The sequence below is a fragment of the Pseudophryne corroboree genome, chromosome 1, assembly GCF_028390025.1.
Source record: "Pseudophryne corroboree isolate aPseCor3 chromosome 1, aPseCor3.hap2, whole genome shotgun sequence".
Classification (NCBI taxonomy): Eukaryota; Metazoa; Chordata; class Amphibia; order Anura; family Myobatrachidae; genus Pseudophryne; species Pseudophryne corroboree.
In genome coordinates this window covers 876,886,910-876,905,491 of record NC_086444.1, presented here as the reverse complement: position 1 = coordinate 876,905,491, position 18,582 = coordinate 876,886,910, and the positions used below count along the sequence as shown (strand labels likewise).

Below are 18,582 nucleotides of genomic sequence, written 5' to 3'. Positions count from 1 at the left end.
TCTTTGGCGGCTGCCCAAGGGGTCTCGGCATTACAACTTTGCCGAGCTGCTACCTGGTCGGGGTCAAACACTTTTGCAAAATTCTACAAGTTTGATACCCTGGCTGAGGAGGACCTTGAGTTTGCTCATGCGGTGCTGCAGAGTCATCCGCACTCTCCCGTCCGTTTGGGAGCTTTGGTATAATCCCCATGGTCCTTACGGAGTACCCAGCATCCACTAGGACGTCAGAGAAAATAAGAATTTACTCACCGGTAATTCTATTTCTCGTAGTCCGTAGTGGATGCTGGGAGCCCGTCCCAAGTGCGGACTCTCTGCAATACGTGTATATAGTTATTGCTTAACTAAAGGGTTTTGTTATGAGCCATCTGTTAATGAGGCTCATTTGTTGTTCATACTGTTAACTGGGTATAGTTATCACAAGTTGTACGGTGTGATTGGTGTGGCTGGTATGAGTCTTACCCTGGATTCCAAATCCTTTCCTTGTAGTGTCAGCTCTTCCGGGCACAGTTTCCCTAACTGAGGTCTGGAGGAGGGGCATAGAGGGAGGAGCCAGTGCACACCAGATAGTACCTAATCTTTCTTTTAGAGTGCCCAGTCTCCTGCGGAGCCCGTCTATTCCCCATGGTCCTTATGGAGTACCCAGCATCCACTACGGACTACGAGAAATAGAATTACCGGTGAGTAAATTCTTATTTCTCTGACGTCCTAGTGGATGCTGGGAACTCCGAAAGGACCATGGGGAATAGCGGCTCCGCAGGAGACTGGGCACAACTAAAGAAAGCTTTTAGGTCACCTGGTGTGCACTGGCTCCTCCCACTATGACCCTCCTCCAAGCCTCAGTTAGATTTTGTGCCCGGCCGAGGTTGGATGCACACTAGGGGCTCTCCTGAGCTTCTAGAAAGAAAGTATATAATTAGGTTTTTTATTTTACAGTGAGACCTGCTGGCAACAGGCTCACTGCAGCGAGGGACTAAGGGGAGAAGAAGCGAACCTACCTGCTTGCAGCTAGCTTGGGCTTCTTAGGCTACTGGACACCATTAGCTCCAGAGGGATCGACCGCATGGAACTGGCCTTGGTGTTCGGTCCCGGAGCCGCGCCGCCGTCCCCCTTACAGAGCCAGAAGTTCGAAGAGGTCCGGAAAATCGGCGGCAGAAGACATCAGTCTTCACCAAGGTAGCGCACAGCACTGCAGCTGTGCGCCATTGCTCCTCATTCACACTTCACACTCCGGTCACTGAGGGTGCAGGGCGCTAGGGGGGGGGGCGCCCTGAGCAGCAATAAAAACACCTTGGCTGGCAAAAATACCACAATATATAGCCCCAGAGGCTATATATGTGATAATTACCCCTGCCAGAATCCATAAAAAAGCAGGAGAATAGTCCGTGAAAAAGGGGCGGAGCTATCTCCTTCAGCACACTGGCGCCATTTCTCCCTCACAGCTCCGCTGGAAGGAAGCTCCCTGGCTCTCCCCTGCAGTCTACACTACAGAAAAGGGTAAAAAAGAGAGGGGGGGCACTAAATTTAGGCGCAGTATATATAACAGCAGCTATAGGGGACATAATTCAGTTAGTCCCTGCATTATATAGCGCTCTGGTGTGTGCTGGCATACTCTCACTCTGTCTCCCCAAAGGGCTTTTGTGGGTCCTGTCCTCTGTTAGAGCATTCCCTGTGTGTGTGCGGTGTGTCGGTACGGCTGTGTCGACATGTTTGATGAGGATAATGATGTGGAGGCGGAGCAGATGCCTATAGAAGGGATGTCACCCCCTGCGGGGCAGTCACCTGAGTGGATGGACTTATGGAAGGAATTGCGTGCACGTGTCGACTCCTTACACAAAAAATTTGACGACATGCCAAATGCGGGACAGCCGGCTTCTCAGCTCGTGCCTGTCCAGGCGTCTCAAAGGCCATCGGGGGCTCTAAAACGCCCGCTACCTCAGATGGCAGACGCGGATGTCGACACGGATACTGACACCAGTGTCGACGACGATGAGTCTAGTCTAATGTCCACTAAGGCCATTCGTTGCATGATTGAAGCAATGAAAGAGGTGTTACAAATTTCTGATATAAACCCAGGTACTACTAAAAAGGGTATTATGTTTGGGGAGAAAAAACTACCCGTAGTTTTTCCCCCATCAGAAAAATTAAATGAAGTGTGTGAAGAAGCGTGGGCTTTCCCTGATAAAAGATTGGTAATCTCTAAGAAGTTACTAATGGCGTTCCCTTTCCCGCCAGAGGATAGGTCACGTTGGGAGACACCACCTAGGGTGGATAAAGCGCTCACACGTTTGTCTAAAAAGGTGGCACTACCGTCTCCGGATACGGCCGCCCTCAAGGAACCTGCTGATAGAAAGCAGGAGGCGATCCTGAAGTCTGTATATACACACTCAGGCATTATACTTAGACCAGCTATTGCGTCAGCATGGATGTGCAGTGCTGCCGCTGCGTGGTCAGATTCCCTGTCAGAAAATATTGACACCCTAGACAGGGACACTATTCTGCTAACCATAGAGCATATAAAAGACTCAGTCTTATACATGAGAGATGCACAGAGGGAGATCTGCCGGCTGGCATCTAAAATAAGTGCATTGTCCATTTCTGCTAGGAGAGGCTTATGGACTCGGCAGTGGACAGGGGATGCAGATTCTAAAAGGCACATGGAAGTTTTGCCTTATAAGGGTGAGGAGTTATTCGGGGATGGTCTCTCAGACCTAGTTTCCACAGCAACTGCTGGGAAGTCAGCATTTTTACCCCATGTTCCCTCACAGCCTAAAAAGGTGCCGTTTTATCAGGTACAGTCCTTTCGGACTCAGAAAAACAGGCGTGGAAAAGGCGGGTCCTTTCTGTCCAGAGGCAGAGGTAGGGGAAAAAGGCTGCAACAAACAGCAGGTTCCCAGGAGCAAAAGTCCTCCCCCGCTTCTTCCAAGTCCGCCGCATGACGGTGAGGCTCCACAGGTACGGTGGGGGGCCGCCTCAAAAATTTCAGCGATCAGTGGGCTCGCTCACAGGTGGATCCCTGGATCCTGCAAATAGTATCTCAAGGGTACAAACTGGAATTTGAGGCGTCTCCACCCCACCGGTTCCTAAAATCTGCCTTGCCGACAACTCCCTCAGGCAGGGAGGCTGTGCTAGAGGCAATTCACAAGCTGTATTCCCAGCAGGTGATAGTCAAGGTGCCCCTACTTCAACAAGGACGGGGTTACTATTCCACACTGTTTGTGGTACCGATACCGGACGGTTCGGTGAGACCCATTTTAAAATTGAAATCCTTGAACACATACATAAAAAAATTCAAGTTCAAGATGGAATCGCTCAGGGCGGTTATTGCAAGCCTGGACGAGGGGGATTACATGGTATCCCTGGACATCAAGGATGCTTACCTGCATGTCCCCATTTACTATCCTCACCAGGAGTACCTCAGATTTGTGGTACAGGATTGCCATTACCAATTCCAGACGCTGCCGTTTGGACTCTCCACGGCACCGAGGGTGTTTACCAAAGTAATGGCGGAAATGATGATACTCCTTCGAAGAAAGGGAGTTTTAATTATCCCGTACTTGGACGATCTCCTAATAAAGGCGAGGTCCAAGGAGCAGTTGTTGGTGGGAGTAGCACTATCTCAGGAGGTGCTACACCAGCACGGTTGGATTCTGAATATTCCAAAATCACAGCTGGTTCCGACGACACGTCTACTGTTCCTGGGTATGATTCTGGATACAGTCCAGAAAAAAGTGTTTCTCCCGGAGGAGAAAGCCAAGGAGCTGTCATCTCTAGTCAGAGACCTCCTGAAACCGAAACAGGTATCGGTGCATCACTGCACGCGGGTCCTGGGAAAGATGGTGGCTTCTTACGAAGCAATTCCTTTCGGCAGGTTCCATGCCAGAATCTTTCAGTGGGACCTGTTGGACCAATGGTCCGGATCGCATCTTCAGATGCATCGCCTAATAACCCTGTCTCCAAGAACCAGGGTGTCTCTGCTGTGGTGGCTGCAGAGTGCTCATCTTCTAGAGGGCCGCAGATTCGGCATACAGGACTGGGTCCTGGTGACCACGGATGCCAGCCTTCGAGGCTGGGGGGCAGTCACACAGGGAAGAAACTTCCAAGGACTATGGTCGAGTCAGGAGACTTCCCTACACATAAATATTCTGGAACTAAGGGCCATTTACAATGCCCTAAATCAGGCAAAATCCCTGCTTCTACACCAGCCGGTACTGATCCAGTCAGACAACATCACGGCAGTCGCCCATGTAAATCGACAGGGCGGCACAAGAAGCAGGATGGCAATGGCAGAAGCCACAAGGATTCTCCGATGGGCGGAAAATCACGTACTAGCACTGTCAGCAGTGTTCATTCCGGGAGTGGACAACTGGGAAGCAGACTTTCTCAGCAGGCATGACCTCCACCCGGGAGAGTGGGGACTTCATCCAGAAGTCTTCACGCTGATTGTAAATCGATGGGAACGGCCACAGGTGGACATGATGGCGTCCCGCTTAAACAAAAAACTAGAGAGATATTGCGCCAGGTCAAGGGACCCTCAGGCGATAGCTGTGGACGCCCTAGTGACACCGTGGGTGTACCAGTCAGTTTATGTGTTCCCTCCTCTGCCTCTCATACCAAAGGTACTGAGAATAATAAGAAAACGAGGAGTAAGAACAATACTCGTGGTTCCGGATTGGCCAAGACGAGCGTGGTACCCGGAACTTCAAGAGATGATCTCAGAGGACCCATGGCCTCTGCCGCTCAGACAGGACCTGCTGCAGCAGGGGCCCTGTCTGTTCCAAGACTTACCGCGGCTGCGTTTGACGGCATGGCGGTTGAACGCCGGATCCTGAAGGAAAAGGGCATTCCGGAGGAAGTCATTCCTACGCTGATTAAAGCCAGGAAAGATGTAACTGCAAAGCATTATCACCGCATATGGCGGAAATATGTTGCTTGGTGTGAGGCCAAAAAGGCCCCAACAGAGGAATTTCAACTAGGTCGATTTCTGCATTTCCTACAAGCAGGAGTGACTATGGGCCTGAAATTAGGCTCCATTAAGGTACAGATCTCGGCTCTGTCTATTTTCTTCCAGAAAGAACTAGCTTCACTACCTGAAGTTCAGACGTTTGTGAAAGGAGTGCTGCATATTCAGCCCCCGTTTGTGCCTCCAGTGGCACCCTGGGATCTCAACGTGGTGTTGAGTTTCTTAAAATCACATTGGTTTGAGCCACTTAAAACCGTGGATCTAAAATATCTCACGTGGAAAGTGGTCATGTTATTGGCCTTGGCTTCAGCCAGGCGTGTGTCAGAATTGGCAGCTTTGTCATGTAAAAGCCCTTATCTGATTTTCCATATGAATAGGGCGGAATTGAGGACTCGTCCCCAGTTTCTCCCTAAGGTGGTATCAGCTTTTCACTTGAACCAACCTATTGTGGTGCCTGCGGCTACTAGGGACTTGGAGGATTCCAAGTTGCTGGACGTAGTCAGGGCCTTGAAAATTTATGTTTCCAGGACGGCTGGAGTCAGGAAAACTGACTCGCTATTTATCCTGTATGCACCCAACAAGCTGGGTGCTCCTGCTTCTAAGCAGACTATTGCTCGCTGGATTTGTAGCACAATTCAGCTGGCGCATTCTGCGGCTGGACTGCCGCATCCTAAATCAGTAAAAGCTCATTCCACAAGGAAGGTGGGCTCATCTTGGGCGGCTGCCCGAGGGGTCTCGGCTTTACAACTTTGCCGAGCTGCTACTTGGTCAGGGGCAAACACGTTTGCAAAATTCTACAAATTTGATACCCTGGCTGAGGAGGACCTTGAGTTCTCTCATTCGGTGCTGCAGAGTCATCCGCACTCTCCCGCCCGTTTGGGAGCTTTGGTATAATCCCCATGGTCCTTTCGGAGTTCCCAGCATCCACTAGGACGTCAGAGAAAATAAGATTTTACTCACCGGTAAATCTATTTCTCGTAGTCCGTAGTGGATGCTGGGCGCCCGTCCCAAGTGCGGATTGTCTGCAATACTTGTACATAGTTATTGTTAACTAAAGGGTTATTGTTGAGCCATCTGTTGAGAGGCTCAGTTGTTTTCATACTGTTAAACTGGGTATAGTATCACGAGTTATACGGTGTGATTGGTGTGGCTGGTAAGAGTCTTACCCGGGATTCAAAATCCTTCCTTATTATGTCAGCTCGTCCGGGCACAGTGTCCTAACTGAGGCTTGGAGGAGGGTCATAGTGGGAGGAGCCAGTGCACACCAGGTGACCTAAAAGCTTTCTTTAGTTGTGCCCAGTCTCCTGCGGAGCCGCTATTCCCCATGGTCCTTTCGGAGTTCCCAGCATCCACTACGGACTACGAGAAATAGATTTACCGGTGAGTAAAATCTTATTTTTTAAGCAAAAAGACGCGCTACATTATCAGAGATGTACGGAAACTGGCGGCTCACTCAAGCCAGGTATCTCGCGCTGCATGGTGTATTGAGCCTAGCTGTAGGAGGACACATCTGTACTAAACTCCATTTGTTTTGTGCACTGTAAAATCCTTACCATCAAATTACATGAGTCTTTGTGCGTGTGGCTGACAGCCATAGGGATCTCATTGATGGGTTTTCCGACTGCCGGTATTTTATCCACATCCCTATAGAAGTGTCACAGTGTGTACACACGGTGAGATCCTTGCTATGCGATTTCCTTTGAACTCCCCCAGAGCCCAGATAGCACAGATTGTACAGATTTTGACTATCTGTGCTTGAGATTTTGTCTATGTACGATTTTGACTAAGTGCCAATTTTGACTATACTTTGTACTAGATTGTACGCTAGATAGTCAAGATTGACTTGCCTGCACATTCTATCTAGCCTTACGATACCGACGCCATGGGAGCGCGCATCGGGATTGAATCTGTATCGCAAGCTGCCTAGCACCATGAGATATGCACTAACTTTTCATAAGATTTTGACTGTATAGTCAAAATCTCACAGATTTATCTCACCGTGTGTACACACCCATACTTGTCTGCCTTGCAGAGAGATTTTTCTTGCAGAGAGATTTTTAAATGGAGATAATGCTTTGTAGCAGGACATGCTTAAAACGTATTATACTGTCTATTTAAAGTAAATAGAAATCATTGCTTTTGAGTTTGCTGCTGTACTTGTAAATGTCAGATGAGATATTTTCATAGCTAACCTTACTAAGTCATTTGTGACATTTAGCCTTGGTGGGCCGACCTTGGCATTTGATAAAACCATTACAGATGTTTTTTTGCTTATGTATGTAATATGTTATTGCTTGCCACTGACATGGTGTCTCTAATAAAACCTACTTTGCAGAAAATACATCTATGACAGTGTAGAAAGCACAGGTAGATTCTGCAAATCACCATGCTTTCTCACATATGGCAATGCGATGGCATTTGACTCCACTGAGTAAATGTATAGTTACAGTATAGTGCATATTGAGAAAAATACAAAGTAAGATTAGATGGAGAAAGCGTACCAACGGGAAACATATGATACAATGGAACAAAATACCACCACACGAAAAGCGCACAACTCCTCAAGTAAATGGCCCAAACAGAACCGGTTCTTTTCCTTCTCGAGGTTCACATAGATCAGTGATCCTCAATACCTCAAAAAAACAAAAATGAACATAGCGTAATATGATAATGAATGAAAACAATATCGAATGTTAAGGTGATGACTCGTACCCCTTCTGATGGTCTACCGTATGTAGACAATAAAGCTTTGGAGGAGCGGATATCACCGTGAGGTCTGTCTGGTCTTCTTCTAATGGTATGTGGGTTTTCACTTCCACAGTTATACAATGAAGAAAAGAAAAGCCTCCATAGTGTAAAACCTTACAGCATTTTATTTTTATAAAATCATGTGGGACACATATATGAACCCACTCTGCTAAAATCACAACAGAATGTAATCCTAAAATACAGAAGCTGGGACTCCTACCAGATGGTGTTGTCCACTCCAAGGAGTAGACAATATGAGCATGGACTGGGGGGCCAGCAGGCGTCCCTGAAGTTCGACCTCCAAATCCTGGATAGGAATCCCTCTGTCTGTTCACCTTCCTTGCCAACGCGTTTCGATACCCACAGTATCTTCCTCAAGGCATAAGGAAGGTGTGCACACAGTGGGCCATTTATACCCACTAAGTGGTGAACATGAGCTATCCCTAAAACTAGACATGGATCAACTGACATTCTTTCCCTAAGTATACATATGGAACAAATTTTCCCACATCCAATCCATTTCCTAAATTATAAGATCCCCTTTTTTCTAAAAAAGTCCGCCAAAAGGAGCCGTGTACATCATCTAAACATCATCAGGCCGCGTCACTACGCATGACCACATCCCTCGTTCCCGTCCGTCTCCCGGAAGTGACGTAAGCCGCGCCGTCATCAGCGGCGTCACACCCGGAAGTCCAGTTTTGCGTTTCAGACCTTCGCCTCCCGGAAGTGATGTATACCGCGTCATCATCATCGGCATTACACCCGGAAGTCTTGTTCTGCGCTCCGTCCTTAATCTTGTATGGGACTTGAGGGATGAAGAATAATACCCGAAATGGATTCCAAATGTTCTTGTCTTGTCTTTCACAATAAATATCCCATGATGTCATCATCAGCGGAACATATTTGTATATCACGATGTAGTAGATTTTAATAACTCAGCTGTATTGAATCGTCATCTAATATACCTTAATACAAAAATGCATATGTTAGATTTTTTCTTGGATACATTGGATGTACATTATAAAAACCACTTCAACTCAAAGTCTTTGTTAATACCCTCTGGTGTCAGTGTTTTAAAACAATGTATCATATTCATTTCCATTTTAGCCAACCTTTTATTAATATCACTATGTCTTATGTCACCACTAATTTTTTTCAAACCATAAAAATTAATGACGTGTTTGGTATCACAGCTGTGTTCTTCTCTAAAATATGAAGATAAAGCATGGGTTTCTACCCCCTTTTTAATATTGTGTAGGTGCTCACTAATTCGTATTTTTAGCGGCCTACTTGTTCTGCCAATATAAAATAAATGGCATGAACACTCAATCCCATAGACAACATTATTAGTGTTGCAAGTTATAAACTCCTGAATCTTACACATTTTTCCATTTATGTTAACATCCTCTTTTTTGTTGCCAAAAGTATTTTTTACATTTTTGCATCCTACACAGTCTCCACATCTATAGAAACCTTTTGATGTTATCGTGGGGATGTTTACTGGTGTTGGGCATAAACTTTTAACCAGCTGTGACTTAAGGTTGGGTGCTCTTCTAAATATGCACAGAGGTTTTACAGGGATATCATTTCCAATGACCGGATCCCTTTTTAACAAATTCCAGTGTTTCTTCAGAACCCCTTCTACTTGTTTATGTTGTGAGGTGAACTGTGTTGTAAAGGCCCACTTAAATCTTTCATCTTCCCTATTTGTCTTCCGTTCTTTATATATAAGATCTTTTCTGTCAGTGTTTTGGGCGATTTCTAATGAGCTCAGGACACTTTTCTCATCATAGCCACAGGCTAAAAAGTTATCTTTCATTTCAGCTGCCTGTTCATTAAAAGTAGAGTTTTCAGTGCAGTTCCGTCTTAACCTTTTGAACTGCCCTATAGGTATCGATTTTAACCAGTTGTCGTGATGACAACTGTCCCTTTGGATATATGCCCTTGAATCAGTTGGCTTGATGAAATTCTTAGTTTTTAGAACCCCTTCTTCCACATATAAACTAAGGTCTAGGAAATCTATCTGGTGTTTATCAATATTAAATGTTAGAACAATATTCCTGTCATTAGAGTTGAGGTAGGCACAGAAAGAGTCTAACTCTTCTCTATTCCCTTTCCAGACGAAAATTATGTCGTCTATATACCTCCGCCAGGCCACCAGGTTCGCCCCATGTGGGTTGTTATTCCACACTACCTCATCCTCCCATACGCCCATGAAAATATTGGCGTAACTCGGGGCGAACCTGGTGCCCATGGCGGTCCCTCTCTTCTGGATGAAATACTCATTTTTGAAGATGAAATAGTTATTGTTAAGTATTAGGAATATACCTTCCCAAATAAATTCCTGAAGTGAGGGATCAAGGGTGGTGGTCATTAATTTAGTGCAGACAGCCTCTATCCCTTGTTGGTGATCGATAATAGTATAGAGGGAGCTGACATCAGCTGTTATAAGGAAGTAATTATCCTCCCATTTTATCTTTTCCAAAAATTCAAGGGTGTCCCGTGTATCCTTGAGATGTGAGGGGTTGAGTGACACCAAAGGTTGAAGATGGTAGTCAATCCATTGTGACAGATTTGACGTGGCAGACTCAATTCCCGATACGATGGGACGTCCTGGGGGGTGAGTTGCATTTTTATGAACCTTAGGTAATACATACAGCGTAGGGACTACCGGATTTTCAATAAATAAGAATTTAGCCTCATTGTCAGTGAGGATCCCTTTCTTATTAAATTTCTCAATCAACTCTTTGATCTTAAGGGAAATCTTATTGGTTGGATTACCCCTTAGTTTTTTGTAGGTCCCTGTGTCACCTAATTGGGGACCTACAAAAAATGAGGTTAAATTCTTATTGATCCCTCACTTCAGGAATTTATTCGGGAAGGTATATTCTTCATACTTAACAATAACTATTTCATCTTCAAAAATGAGTATTTCATCCAGAAGAGAGGGACCGCCATGGGCACTAGGTTCGCCCCGAGTTACGCCAATATTTTCATGGGCGTATGGGAGGATGAGGTAGTGTGGAATAACAACCCACATGGGGCGAACCTGGTGGCCTGGCGGAGGTATATAGACGACATAATTTTCATCTGGAAAGGGAATAGAGAAGAGTTAGACTCTTTCTGTGCCTACCTCAACTCTAATGATAGGAATATTGTTCTAACATTTAATATTGATAAACACCGGATAGATTTCCTAGACCTTAGTTTATATGTGGAAGAAGGGGTTCTAAAAACTAAGAATTTCATCAAGCCAACTGATTCAAGGGCATATATCCAAAGGGACAGTTGTCATCACGACAACTGGTTAAAATCGATACCTATAGGGCAGTTCAAAAGGTTAAGACGGAACTGCACTGAAAACTCTACTTTTAATGAACAGGCAGCTGAAATGAAAGATAACTTTTTAGCCTGTGGCTATGATGAGAAAAGTGTCCTGAGCTCATTAGAAATCGCCCAAAACACTGACAGAAAAGATCTTATATATAAAGAACGGAAGACAAATAGGGAAGATGAAAGATTTAAGTGGGCCTTTACAACACAGTTCACCTCACAACATAAACAAGTAGAAGGGGTTCTGAAGAAACACTGGAATTTGTTAAAAAGGGATCCGGTCATTGGAAATGATATCCCTGAAAAACCTCTGTGCATATTTAGAAGAGCACCCAACCTTAAGTCACAGCTGGTTAAAAGTTTATGCCCAACACCAGTAAACATCCCCACGATAACATCAAAAGGTTTCTATAGATGTGGAGACTGTGTAGGATGCAAAAATGTAAAAAATACTTTTGGCAACAAAAAAGAGGATGTTAACATAAATGGAAAAATGTGTAAGATTCAGGAGTTTATAACTTGCAACACTAATAATGTTGTCTATGGGATTGAGTGTTCATGCCATTTATTTTATATTGGCAGAACAAGTAGGCCGCTAAAAATACGAATTAGTGAGCACCTACGCAATATTAAAAAGGGGGTAGAAACCCATGCTTTATCTTCATATTTTAGAGAAGAACACAGCTGTGATACCAAACACGTCATTAATTTTTATGGTTTGTAAAAAATTAGTGGTGACATAAGACATAGTGATATTAATAAAAGGTTGGCTAAAATGGAAATGAATATGATACATTGTTTTAAAACACTGACACCAGAGGGTATTAACAAAGACTTTGAGTTGAAGTGGTTTTTATAATGTACATCCAATGTATCCAAGAAAAAATCTAACATATGCATTTTTGTATTAAGGTATATTAGATGACGATTCAATACAGCTGAGTTATTAAAATCTACTACATCGTGATATACAAATATGTTCCGCTGATGATGACATCATGGGATATTTATTGTGAAAGACAAGCCAAGAACATTTGGAATCCATTTCGGGTATTATTCTTCATCCCTCAAGTCCCATACAAGATTAAGGACGGAGCGCAGAACAAGACTTCCGGGTGTAATGCCGATGATGATGACGCGGTATACATCACTTCCGGGAGGCGAAGGTCTGAAACGCAACACTGGACTTCCGGGTGTGACGCCGCTGATGACGGCGCGGCTTACGTCACTTCCGGGAGACGGACGGGAACGAGGGATTTGGTCATGCGTAGTGACGCGGCCTGATTATGTTTAGATGATGTACACGGCTCCTTTTGGCGGACTTTTTTAGAAAAAAAGGGGATCTTATAATTTAGGAAATGGATTGGATGTGGGAAAATTTGTTCCATATGTATACTTAGGGAAAGAATGTCAGTTGATCCATGTCTAGTTTTAGGGATAGCTCATGTTCACCACTTAGTGGGTATAAATGGCCCACTGTGTGCACACCTTCCTTATGCCTTGAGGAAGATACTGTGGGTATCGAAACGCGTTGGCAAGGAAGGTGAACAGACAGAGGGATTCCTATCCAGGATTTGGAGGTCGAACTTCAGGGACGCCTGCTGGCCCCCCAGTCCATGCTCATATTGTCTACTTCTTGGAGTGGACAACACCATCTGGTAGGAGTCCCAGCTTCTGTATTTTAGGATTACATTCTGTTGTGATTTTAGCAGAGTGGGTTCATATATTTGTCCCACATGATTTTATAAAAATAAAATGCTGTAAGGTTTTACACTATGGAGGCTTTTCTTTTCTTCATTGTATAACTGTGGAAGTGAAAACCCACATACCATTAGAAGAAGACCAGACAGACCTCACGGTGATATCCGCTCCTCCAAAGCTTTATTGTCTACATACGGTAGACCATCAGAAGGGGTACGAGTCATCACCTTAACATTCGATATTGTTTTCATTCATTATCATATTACGCTATGTTCATTTTTGTTTTTTTGAGGTATTGAGGATCACTGATCTATGTGAACCTCGAGAAGGAAAAGAACCGGTTCTGTTTGGGCCATTTACTTGAGGAGTTGTGCGCTTTTCGTGTGGTGGTATTTTGTTCCATTGTATTGTATTTGTTTGGGGTGTGGGTGACACTCCCTCCATTTCACACATTAGCAGCCATTCTTTGCGCAGTGGGAAAATTCCATCTACCCCATTCCAGAGGGAAACATATGATATCTCGGCAGACGGGATGCCAGCTGTCACTATACCGACAGCGGCATCCTGTCTGCCAGAATCCCGGCAGCGAGTCCGCTCGCCATACATCGAGCCCGGTGGCTTGCTTCTCTCGCCACAAGTTCTTTTCTCACTTGTTTGGTACCATGGACACACCGGTGACGGTATAAAAGATAGATAGTGTCTAGTTAGACAGTCAATAGATAGACACCATATGTTAGACAGACATTAGGCCGACAGGTCAAAAGGCAGATATGAAAAAGGTAGACACCATGTTTTTTTGTGGTTTGTGTGGATAGTTTTGTCATCTGGGACACCCAATTGTAGAAAGGCATACCCTCGCGGGGCTCGCTTCACTCGCCACGCTTCGGGCACGGTGGCTCGCTGCGCCCGCCACAAGGTTTATAACCGTCTATATGCCGACATGTATAGATTAAGTATGAAATAGTCCAAAAACATGTTACATTTAAAAAAAAAATTGTATATCTTTTTTTATGTCGACCTTTTGACCCCGTCGACCTAATGTCTGTCTAACGGGTGGTCTTCAGTATGCCGACTGTCGGGGATCCCGGCGCACAGTATACCGGTGCCGGAATCCCGACAGCCGGCATACCGACACTTTTTCTTTCTCGTTGGGGTTCCACGATCCCCCTGGACGGAGAATAAAATAGCGTGGCGCGCGCAGCGAGCCCGCAAGGGGCTCATTTGCGCTCGCCACACTGTCGGTATGCCTGCGGTCGGGCTCCCGGTAGCCGGGAGCCCGGCCGCCGGCATACCATACTACACCCCTGTCTGACATATGGTGTCTATCTATTGACTGTCTAACTAGATACTCTCTATCAACCGGATACCGGACACACCAACCGAGTGGGAATACCGAGCATGTGTCAGGATTCCGGGTGTCTGTATTTTACCAGCTTTCTGGATTCCGGCGTCTGTCTCCTGAACTCCGGGACCACAACAGCCAGTATATTGACTTCCTCCCGTACCATCAGCATATCTTTAAGGATGCAATATTGGGGACTGCCACCTGTTGTACATCAAATATGGGGGTCGATTCTATTCGGCAACTTAAGAATAGCGCCGGGAATTAGCTCCCGACGCTATTCAATTCAGCTCCAGTTAAGTCGGCGATGTCCCGTTCTCGCCGACTTAACAGGTAGTTTTGTCGGGAGAACGGGCATTCTCCGACTTAACTACCCGCGGCGATGCTGATTCCCGACAGAATCAGCCTCGCGCCGGCCACGAGGCAGCACTTTTGTCGGGTTTCTTCTCTCATCCCCCGGGGATGAGAGAAGAATTCCCGACAATTGCGGGTCACTAGCAGCTGAATTGAATAGCATCGGGAGCTAATTCCCGGCGCTATTCTTAAGTTGCCGAATAGAATCGACCCCATGGAGTACGTGTTCAATGTTTACATGAAAGGAAACTTTGATTATTTGTTTAAATGATTACAAGTAGCTGATAGTGTGATTAAATGAATCAGATAAATATTTGAAAACACAACAATATTTTGATGTAATTAACACTCAATATTTTGTATTTTCTTACTTTCTTTATTAAGGTGAAGAATCCAAACTTAATAGCCCTTCTGAGACGTAAAGTAAGGCTTGCACAGCCGTATGCTGGAGTATTCCTTAAGAGAGATGATAAGTAAGAGATGGTTTCATCATCCAGAGTTTTTCATTTTATTTAATCTTAAATGAATAGTCCAATACACACTGGAATATAGTGTCTGTCAGTACGTGTCTGTGTTCTGTTTAATATAGCAGGATATCTCGATTTTGCAGAGCAGATGTTTGTTGTTTGGTTGTGGGGCGGGTTGTTATAGTATGCCGGAATAAAATTGTAGTATTAAGTGTGTTTATATGTAGCATTATATATAGTAAACCACATTTGACATTATGTTCAGTACTTTGCTTGGTCTCTAAAAAATGAATACATAAGTAAAAATTGTGCTTTTAATTGTAAGGTAATATGGTTAATATAGAAATAAAAAAACACAGAAAATAAGGCAAAACACACAATTCTGGTGTTACTCTCCTTATTGTTTTTGTTCATGTATTTCTCTCTGTCAAAACATATTTTCTCTAACGTCCTAGTGAATGCTGGGGACTCCGTAAGGACCATGGGGAATAGACGGGCTCCGCAGGAGACTGGGCACTCTAAAGAAAGATTTAGTACTACCTGGTGTGCACTGGCTCCTCCCTCTATGCCCCTCCTCCAGACCTCAGTTAGAATCTGTGCCCGGCCAGAGCTGGGTGCTTTTAGTGAGCTCTCCTGAGCTTGCTAATAAGAAAGTAATTTAGTTAGGTTTTTTTATTTTCAGAGAGCTTCTGCTGGCAACAGACTTTCTGCTACGTGGGACTGAGGGGAGAGAAGCAAACCTACTAACTGCGGCTAGGTTGCGCTTCTTAGGCTACTGGACACCATTAGCTCCAGAGGGTTCGAACACAGGATCTTAACCTTGGTCGTCCGTTCCCGGAGCCGCGCCGCCGTCCCCCTCGCAGAGCCAGAAGTCAGAAGCCGGCAGAAGCAAGAAGACATCGAAATCGGCGGCAGAAGACTCCTGTCTTCACATGAGGTAGCGCACAGCACTGCAGCTGTGCGCCATTGCGCCCACACTACCCACACACTCCGGTCACTGTAGAGTGCAGGGCGCAGGGGGGGGGCGCCCTGGGCAGCAATTAGGATACCTCTTGGCAAAAAGACACATATATACAGCTGGGCACTGTATATATGTACGAGCCCCCGCCATTTTATTACACAGACCCGGGACAGAAGCCTGCCGCCATTTTCTCTTCACAGCTCCGCTGAGAGGAAGCTCCCCAGGCTCTCCCCTGCAGTATCAAGGTAGAAAAAGGGTAAAAAGAGAGGGGGGGGGGGGGGGGCACATAAATTTAGGTGCAAATTATCATAAACAGCAGCTACTGGGTAAACACTAAATTACTGTGTAATCCCTGGGTTATATAGCGCTGGGGTGTGTGCTGGCATACTCTCTCTCTGTCTCCCCAAAAGGCCTTGTGGGGTCCTGTCCTCAATTAGAGCATTCCCTGTGTGTGTGCGGTGTGTCGGTACGTTTGTGTCGACATGTTTGACGAGGACGGTTACGTGGAGGCAGAACAAGTGCAAGTGAATGTGGTGTCGCCGCCGACGGCGCCGACACCCGATTGGATGGATATGTGGAAGGTGTTAAATGATAACGTAAGCTCCTTGCATAAAAGGTTGGATAATCAGTCAGGGTCTCAACCCGTGTCTGATTCTACAGCTCAGAGGCTGTCAGGGTCTCAAAAGCGCCCACTATCCCAGTTGGTTGACACAGATGTCGACACGGATTCTGACTCCAGTGTCAATGACGATGAGGCAAAGTTGCAGCCTAAAATGACTAAAGCCATCCGATACATGATTATAGCAATGAAGGATGTATTGCACATATCGGAGGAAAACCCTGTCCCTGACAAGAGGGTTTATATGTTTGGGGAGAAAAAGCAAGAAGTGACTTTTCCCCCTTCACATGAATTAAATGAGTTATGTGAAAAAGCGTGGGATTCCCCTGATAGGAAAGTACTGATTTCCAAAAGATTACTTATGGCGTATCCTTTCCCGCCAACGGATAGGTTACGCTGGGAAACCTCCCCTAGGGTAGACAAAGCGTTGACGCGCTTATCTAAGAAGGTGGCCCTGCCGTCACAGGATACGGCCGCCCTAAAGGATCCTGCGGATAGGAAGCAGGAAGGTATCCTGAAGTCTGTTTATACACATTCTGGTACTCTTCTGAGGCCAGCAATTGCTGCGGCCTGGATGTGTAGTGCTGTAACAGCATGGACGGATACTCTGTCTGAGGAGTTAGATACCCTGGACAGGTAGACTATTTTACTGACCCTAGGACATATCAAAGACGCTGTCCTATATATGCGGGATGCCCAGAGGGACATTTGCCTGCTGGGCTCTAGAATAAACGCAATGTCGATTTCTGCCAGAAGGGTCTTATGGACTCGGCAATGGACAGGTGATGCCGACTGTAAAAAAACACATGGAGGTGTTGCCTTATAAGGGTGAGGAATTGTTTGGGGATGGTCTCTCGGACCTAGTTTCCACGGCTACGGCTGGGAAGTCAAATTTCTTGCCATATATTCCCTCACAGCCAAAGAAAGCACCGTATTACCAAATGCAGTCCTTTCGTTCACAGAAAAGCAAGAAAGTCAGAGGTGCATCATTTCTTGCCAGAGGCAGGGGTAGAGGAAAAAAAGCTGCACCATGCAGCTAGTTCCCAGGAACAAAAGTCCTCCCCGGCTTCCACTAAATCCACCGCATGACGCTGGGGCTCCACAGGCGGAGCCAGGAGCGGTGGGGGCGCGTCTCCGAAATTTCAGCCACCAGTGGGTTCGCTCACGGGTGGATTCTTGGGCTATACAAATTGTGTCTCAAGGATACAAGCTGGAATTCGAGGTGACGCCCCCTCACCGTTACCTAAAATCGGCCTTGCCAGCTTCCCCCAGGGAAAGGGAGGTAGTGTTGGCAGCAATTCACAAGCTATATCTCCAGCAGGTGGTAGTGAAGGTTTCCCTCCTTCAACAGGGAGGGGGTTACTATTCCACCACGTTTGTGGTACCGAAACCGGACGGTTCGGTCAGACCCATTTTGAATTTAAAATCCCTGAATATTTATCTGAAGAAATTCAAGTTCAAGATGGAATCGCTCAGGGCGGTCATTGCAAGCCTGGAGGAAGGGGATTTTATGGTGTCTCTGGACATCAAGGATGCGTACTTACATGTCCCCATTTATCCACCTCATCAGGAGTACCTCAGGTTTGTGGTACAGGACTGTCATTACCAATTCCAGACGTTGCCGTTTGGACTCTCCACGGCACCGAGAATATTTACCAAGGTGATGGCGGAAATTATGGTGCTCCTTCGGAAGCAAGGGGTTACAATTATCCCATACTTGGACGATCTCCTCATAAAGGCGAGGTCCAGGGAGCGGTTGCTGATCAGCGTAGCACTCTCTCAGGAAGTGTTGCTACAGCACGGCTGGATTCTGAATATTCCAAAGTCGCAGCTGATTCCTACGACGCGTCTGCCCTTCCTGGGCATGATTCTGGACACAAACCAGAAAAAGGTGTTTCTTCCGGAGGAGAAGGCTCAGGAGCTCGTGACTCTGGTCAGAGGCCTCCTAAAACCAAAACAGGTATCGGTGCATCACTGCACGCGAGTCCTGGGAAAGATGGTGGCGTCATACGAAGCCATTCCCTTCGGCAGGTTCCATGCGAGGATCTTTCAGTGGGACCTGTTGGACAAGTGGTCCGGATCGCATCTTCAGATGCA

General features: G+C 45.9%; 1 protein-coding gene across 1 annotated transcript in view; it reads left to right on the top strand.

The window, feature by feature from the left end:
- The window catches only part of LONP1 (lon peptidase 1, mitochondrial), a 125,772-nt gene that overhangs the window by 10,025 nt on the left and 97,165 nt on the right, over positions 1-18,582 (top strand). Inside the window, exon 2 of the mRNA XM_063920087.1 lies at positions 14,823-14,911. Within this exon, the coding sequence (XP_063776157.1) occupies positions 14,823-14,911 (89 nt within the window). The remainder of the gene's footprint in view (positions 1-14,822; positions 14,912-18,582) is intronic.